Source organism: Papaver somniferum, chromosome 1, assembly GCF_003573695.1.
Source record: "Papaver somniferum cultivar HN1 chromosome 1, ASM357369v1, whole genome shotgun sequence".
Taxonomy (NCBI): Eukaryota; Viridiplantae; Streptophyta; class Magnoliopsida; order Ranunculales; family Papaveraceae; genus Papaver; species Papaver somniferum.
In genome coordinates, this window is record NC_039358.1 from 14,108,042 (window position 1) to 14,115,475 (window position 7,434).

The window sequence follows — 7,434 nt, forward strand, 5'->3', positions numbered from 1 at the left end:
CAGAGAAAAGATAAAAGGCAAAATGTAGCAGCGGAAAATACACTCCTTCCACGTGTATCCACGTTGAGCCATGAAATCGACGAAATGTATCTCGAAGATATTATCACCAACTTAGGAGATAAAGCATTTATTAGGAGTTAAATCAACTATTAGAAAAACTTTAACAAAAATTAGATATGCGAAGTAAAGAAAAGGATCGTGAAATCAGATATGCGAAGATATATCTAGAGGAAAGTCCGCGAAAAATAGGTAAGAAGTACGTAAAGATCCGGTGAAGGAGTTGATTCGTCAGTCCCGACGAAGAAGAGATGGCGAATACGAAGTAAGATGAAATAAGGGGCGAAGATAAATTGTTGAGCAAGAAAACTGGACAGTTGTACCGAAAAGTCACCGGAATCATCGGTGAAAGAGAAGGAAGTGCTTTTTCCAATATTGGATTGACGAAGATCACATGCAACACATGACTATCCACGAAATAAAATGAGTTATATCCCACTTTTTTATTTGCCTATAAAAGGAGACCTCAGGACAACTTAAAGGGGTTGAGTTATTTTGTATTGTGAGGAGATATATTATCTAAGTGTTACAGAATTCATATTAGGGTTTGAACTTTAGCTTTGTATCACTTCAATTCCTTTCATAATAATAAGAATTCTGGTTTATTTTGATGTCTTAATTATTTCCATATTACTTTATGGAGTGTACTGTGGGATTTTTTGCAGTTACATCCTCAAAGTCTGTCTCGTTACCAGAATTTTCTATGTGACGAAGAATGTGCATTGTGATCTGAAATCTACCTGATGATTTTCTAAACCACGTTGTGATCCAAAATTAGTATCGTATCCCCAAAATTAGCCAGATTTAACTTGCATATTTTCCAATGAGTCCGAAGTATGCTTACTGACCTCACTTAGCTAAATTTTGGCCTCGTGATTCTATGTTTGACTTACCCGCTCGGAATATCATGTGGCCCAAACCTATATACGGTAAAACTGTTCTAAAATAATACTCGTCAAAATAATAATACTCGTCAAAATAATAATATCTCCAAAGTAATAAAATTCTTTAGTCCCAACTACGCTTGCACAAACTAAATTTTTTTTCGGTTAAAATAATAATTTTTCTAAAGTAATAATTTTTCTTGTTCTCAAACTATTATTTTAGAAATATTTTACTGTATAATGAGTCAAAAAATTTACCTCACGATAAAATTTTTGTTATGTGATACAAAAGGTTAGAGTTCAGTTAGACTCATAAATGAATGAGTAGTGTCTATACAAAATGAACAGAGAAGAGAGTAGAAAATCCATCTCTTAGCCCGACTCCGAATGATTCCAAATGTATTAACCAGGGCACAACTAGACTTGTTTATAGGAGAGAATTATAGAACACAAGGTATACCCTTTAAAATGTTACAGATATTTGGTGATTCTGATTTTTCTCTTCCTCGTTGGACAACTGAATGAAAAAGTAATTCAGTTCCTCTGAATTTAGACAGTTCAAGTTCAAAACTCTGGCTCTTCTCATACTGGTGTCATGAACCTTTCCCTAGCGGCTTTTAACAGATTATGTATGGTTTATAATGTTCAAATAATGTGAATACAACAATGATAGTATTGGTAAATGGCATAACTTCTCCGCTCCGGACAGAATGAATACTGCATCTGAAGACTCAACTAGAATTTCCACATCTGCCTACAAACACAATATTAAACAAAAGTTAATGTTGAATTTCTTATGCACATGTTTTTTTGCATGCGCCATTGTAATAATTTGTCAAAAGTAGCAGGTCCAGTTGTCATTGCTCTTAACCCAAACAGACTGTGTAGAAAAACGATAACCTCAAGAAGGGGTATATATTTGATACTTCAGAACCATTCCACTTAACACACTACAGCTGAATAGGTACTCTGAGACCATCATGAGCAAGCTGGACTGGTATCCCTTCCCTACACACAACCAGTTGACAAAAAAAATCACTTTGCATGAATTGACAAATTACTAACAATATTTTTGGATTTTCCCCTGCTGAGTTGCTTATCAAGAATTTAACTAAAGAAACAAACAGGAGCTCCTATTCATGGGTCCACCTTATCATGTAGTAAAAGTTATATGGAAACTAGCCCTTGGCAAGAAGCAGGGGTGGGGTCCAAGGATGTTAAGGATACTGCAGTCGTTGGTAGTGATGAAGTAGGCTGGTTTATGATCAAGGATTCTCGTGAAAGTCCAGTTATTAAAAGATATTGAGTCAATCAAGCAAACATAGTACACTTGTATTGTTTAGCATCAACTAGTGAGGATTAAAAAAACTGGATTTCATTGCTGTACCTTCTAGACCATTCAGCAAGAAACTCATTGTCCTTGTGATGATCAAACTCGTGGGTCATTCCAACTAACAGAGCTTGTTTTGGGCATATCCTCTTTATAGCTTCTAGTGTCTGAGAAAAGAAAGATATAAGAACTTAGCAAAACATTAAGTCTCCAACAAAGTAATTCACTGAAAGCTAAGTTTTGAAATATTAACCTGCGGGAAGCAAAAGTGTGTATTATGTGATCCGGTCTGCAAAGAACAAAAGAAGTTAGGTACAATTCCAAAGGCTGAAGAAAACAAGTCTAACAAGCAAAAACACAAAAGATACTCGATGTACAGTAAATGCAAGAAATTGTTCGTTTCACAGAGGAAATCTACAATCCTAGTAATATTTACGAATACAAGACGTAGTTATCCTTTCCTAGATCCAGGATAGTTGCTCAATACAGAACAAGTTGACATTGTCCTGCTTGCTTTATTATCATCTTCTATCAGCCAATTTTTCCATTATTTTATTCTATCGAAAATAAACTTAAGCAATATTTCCCTCATGCATTAATTTCGAAAGAACCAATGCCTTAGGAAGTTTAATATAGACAAAAGTCAAACACCCAGATCCTTAAAATCTTTGTCTGAACCACTAAATGATGAGTGATCATATATGCGAGCATTAAACACTTGCACTGAAAAGCTTCAGGTTTAGCCACTTGAGTTAAGTTCTAAACTATAGTTTCTACTTTTACTGCAGAAGGAAATTTTAGTCTTAGCTTGTCCCCGTGTACTGAAGGTATGTCCACTTCCATATAAATACACAATGACATTCAGGAATGCATTCTACTTAAACATCCACTACATCAACCAAACTATGTGAAAGTCAGAAGTAAGCCACGTGCCATCTATGGTTCCGGATCATTTTCAACCAGGCACTCACTAACTTTTTTATTGTTCAAATCTTGAGTGTATTATGCTGGATGTAAAGTTCATATCTGGAAGTACTTTTTTTGGCAACTACATTTATATTATGGTCATCTCATGGATATTGGCTGGTTTGATTTTGAAAGTTGTGTTTCTCAAGTTTGTGGAATGAGCAACACCATCACGAAGTACTCATTTACCTAAGAATTTGGAGCATAAGAATTGGTCTGGCTGCAGATAGTGTGGTGAAGAAAGACTTAGTACCACCTAAGTGCCTTGAAGCTTAGTTATTCTAGTGTGGAAATAAGAGACCATGTTGTAAGTTATGCCTTCTTACCCTGTACAAAGTGTCCAGAATAAGTAGATCCAACTGTCCAGCTCCAGACTTTGAGATAACTGCAAAAACAATTTCTTTAAGTAAAAGGAGGAGAACTCAAAAGATATAAACTGATAGAAATCTAACCACCTAGACAGTCAAATGCTTTGATATTCATAAGGACATACTAATATGTATTCATTTTCACCACTTATTCCTCACTACATTGAGGAAAACTTTGAATATCTCCGCGAGCTTTCTTTTAATCCAAACTCAACTTATGCTACATAACATGCCCTATGAAGGCTATGCTATTGCCATGGGAATTAAAATAGTGCAGCTGAAAGAAATGAATTAGATAAAGAAAAAGAGAGAACCAACCGTGTTCTGTGCTTGGCAGGAACCGTGAAACATCAGATATATATGCAACTCTAGACTTTTCACCAAAAAGAAAACCCAAGGACACATAGTCCTCTCCATGCATCACCTAAATTCAAACAAATTAATTAAGAAATTACAAAACACAGGCAATTTGGGAAGAAGAAAAAACGTCAACATTGAAGAGAGAGAATTGGGATAAGTAACTGGTAAAGGAATAAACTGTAGGCCTGATGTGACAAATGTTTCCTCACAATCCTCTTTAATAGTTTTCCATTCGAGCTGCGCAACCCGCCTTACTTCTTGGCCCTCTTTAAGCTTTTTCTGAACCAGGTAGGGAAATTTAACTTCTATGCTGTTTCAAAGTATAAAGTACAATGTCAAAGGTGGATATACTAAAAAAATGGAAACTAGTTGGGTTGATGTGAAGATAAAACGAGTTGACATTACTTTTAAGCGGCCATTATCATAATGCTTGACTTTTATTCTCAACGGCTAGATTTTTTAAATGCTAAGTGAATACACAATCTACGGTCTAGACAATGCATATCAACTACTTTAAGTACCTCTCCATTGCATACTGGCTTAGGTAAATGGAAGTTGGAGCAATATCATTTGTAGGACTAAATGGTTGGATTGCACGTATATCGTCCAGGCCAAGAACTGCATCAGCATGCTCATGGGTCAAAATTATCTGCAATTGGAAATTAATTCATCAAGTTGAAGCTATTGCAATATAACAGGTCAAACTAATAACAGCAGAGCCTAATTAACTAAATTGTAATACTATCGCCCCAAAAGAAAGTATTACAAAAAACAAAGTCCACTATATACTCTGGACAAAGATCTGGCTCAACATTACTGGAAAGCAATTTACTTAGACATAATTGATGGAGGTAAATTTTAATATGGGTTAGGGTTTAAATATGACAATCTAACTAGCGAAAAGACATTCACCCAGGAATCAGATCTTGAATCGTTTCCACAGTGCGCTCCACCAGCCGTGAGAACTTCAGGTCATCCCGATGAAAAAAGTGCCTTGTTCAACATCAATATACCAAGTGTGTGAACAGTGTAATGCACGATCCAGAGACTCCATGGATAATCACACACCATACTTAGCTACTTCGAAGATTGAAATAAGGGGAAAATCACAATAACATCTGCTAAATTTGTACTCAATAACGTGATCGATAATAAAAATTACCAAGACAGGAATAAGACATCGAGCAACACGTGAGTTATATGTTTTACATAAAAAACACGTCTTGGTAATAGAACTACAGAAGTTCTGATCTTGATCAACGTAACAAAGAAATCTTACTATTAGAAATAAAGAAAGTGTTTCTAATCGTTTAGATGGCTAATTCAGCCTCACTGAAGAGGCTGGTGGTAATGTTATGTTAATGGGGACACTTGTGCTTCAAGTTTGCCTAGAAGAAATGTGTGGCTAACCTGAAGACCACATGGTTATAATGAAGTTACTCAACAGAAGGGGCATCCCAAATATTATGATAGCAGCCAACTTTTGAGAATTATCATCAAAAAAAATCATTTTGTTTCCCAAGCGAGTTGCACGCGAATATAAGAACGGAAACTCGTTTTTTTTTTCTTTTTCTTTTTCTAATGAATAAAGCAGGCTCATACTTAGCTAACACTTATAAGTGGAATTTTCAGAAAAATGTAAAAACATGTGTGAACCACATACAGAGATGTAAACTCACAGAATTCACACGAGGAATCTTATGGTGAGTGAACCACCGAAGTACTTGCTCCCTAAATGTTTTTCCAACATCAATCAATATATACTTGTGTTCACCATCTCCATTGCAATAATCTATAAGAAGAGACGTGTTGCATCTGTAAAGATAGAAATGATGATGAGTTTCAAACGATCAAATGGTAACTTAAAAGTATTAAAAATGAAAAATGCAAGAACATAAAAAAATAAGATTTAAATTTGTTCGGTATATGTATAATTTTGAGCTCAATAAGCAGATGCAGTAACACCTAAGAAAGTAGATAGACCAGAGTTCTGTGAGCATGTGGTAAGTGGAGACTTCCTTAAAACTCAAAACTCAAAAGCCATGGGAAAGTAAAAGGCAACCCAATACAACACCGGCTAAAAGAGAAAACAAAACCAAAATATATTTAGTAGATTTTCCGTTTGGTTTGCCAAGTATACAATGTATTGATATAAAGGCAGGATTACTAGTAATAATAGTACATGAACAGACCCCATTTGTGAAGTTCTCAAGAATTTGTTTTCTTCATTTTGATCGTTACATCCTCTGTTTGTCGTTTGAATCTAACAAATGAAAAATTAGATCCAACGCCCCATAAACAAGTCCATAAAACAAAACTAATATCCCCTCTCAATCATCTTGTGCCTTGGGGATTCACATCGCATTAGAGTAAGTATCAGGTTAAAATTGTTGCAACTCTGATTTTGGTTTAGTTTCATAGATTCTACTTCCTTAACATCAGTTATACTTCTCAAAACATCAAAATCCAACAACATCAGACAACCAGTTTTTATAGAATCCAAACTCTGCTTCTTATGAAACTAAAGTAAAGATTAACTAGCATCAAACTAAATTACCAGCAATAAACAAAACAGATGCCGATTCTTAATCAAATTAATAATGCAAAAAAGAAAAAATAGATCCAGTAATTTAACAGATCCGCAAATAAATTGAGCGAGATAAAATGAGAAGTTGAAACCCTAAAAAAATGAATAGAATGGAGAGCAAAAGAAACCTGTAATTAGGATTAAGCTCAGGAGGGATTGAAAGTGATTGAGAACAAACGGCGCAAGGTGGATTTGAAGGTTGAATCAAACACATACAATTTGGAACTGCACTTGAACAACCAGTTCCCAGAAATATCAATGAACTATGATGATCATGATCAATTTCGTATGAATTTCCATTTTCTCTTGGAATCTCCATTTTTATGCCTTAAAAAGGTTTGAATCGTTTTCAGTCAGGACTGGAGGTATAAAAATGGAGAAAACGAACGATCCAAATATTAAATTGGTAGTTATAATAAAGTGGAACCCGACACATGGAATAATCAACGGTTTATTCAATTGTCGATATTTATAGTTTTATACGTGAGAATTATGGGCAGTTTGTTGTTTCGGGTGTTGCCTTGGCTTTAGGTTTAGCGGCATTACCTGGAGTAGTTCTACATCGCTGGGGCTACGATCCGGCCTCTCCAATCGATAAATTTGCTTTTAGTAAAAATTCCAACCAACCAGATTAGGAGAATCCACCAGTTCTTCCTTTCTGTCCATAGGCACCAACCCGAAGGTACTCAACTAAGAAATCAGAGGGCCTATCTCCAAACCAATGCTAAAAACACGGACAAGGATTAGTAGCAGACAGTCATTCCACTTATGGTTAATTCTCGAAGTCCTAGCATCCGGGTTCACTACTGGTTCGACTTAAGAAGCCGACGATTCCATCTCTAAAGTGCATATACTCAAGTGTAGGGGTTAAAAAAAAGGATT

The 7,434-nt window shown here is 35.5% G+C and overlaps 1 protein-coding gene across 5 annotated transcripts; it reads right to left on the reverse strand.

The window, feature by feature from the left end:
* Positions 1–1,185: 1,185 nt before the first annotated feature.
* Positions 1,186–6,949, reverse strand: LOC113279513 (putative hydrolase C777.06c). Of its 5 annotated transcripts, none has more exons than XR_003325666.1 (10): positions 6,681–6,949; positions 5,645–5,780; positions 4,487–4,614; positions 4,128–4,275; positions 3,924–4,029; positions 3,564–3,622; positions 2,525–2,560; positions 2,329–2,438; positions 1,842–1,949; positions 1,186–1,691 (listed from the first exon to the last, which is right to left on the reverse strand). XR_003325666.1 is itself a non-coding variant. In XM_026528210.1 (9 exons), the coding sequence occupies exons 1-9, from the start codon at positions 6,869–6,871 to the stop codon at positions 1,892–1,894; spliced, it is 972 nt and encodes a 323-aa protein (XP_026383995.1). In that variant the 5' UTR covers positions 6,872–6,949; the 3' UTR covers positions 1,186–1,891. The 5 variants fall into 5 exon arrangements, 1 of the variants encoding a protein (XP_026383995.1); XR_003325664.1 differs by having other exon boundaries at positions 1,186–1,695; XR_003325667.1 differs by having other exon boundaries at positions 1,813–1,949.
* Between the last annotated feature and the right edge of the window lie 485 nt (positions 6,950–7,434).

Bases quoted from the DNA above. Each gene is read 5' to 3' on its own strand.
- LOC113279513 (XM_026528210.1), bottom strand. From the start codon at position 6,871: ATGGAGATTCCAAGAGAAAATGGAAATTCATACGAAATTGATCATGAT. The intron at 5,781-6,680 runs GTTTCTTTTGCT...CTATCTTTACAG, and splicing joins GAGCTTAATCCTAATTACAG to ATGCAACACGTCTCTTCTTA. The intron at 4,615-5,644 runs GTGAGTTTACAT...TTCCAATTGCAG, and splicing joins AGATTCCTCGTGTGAATTCT to ATAATTTTGACCCATGAGCA.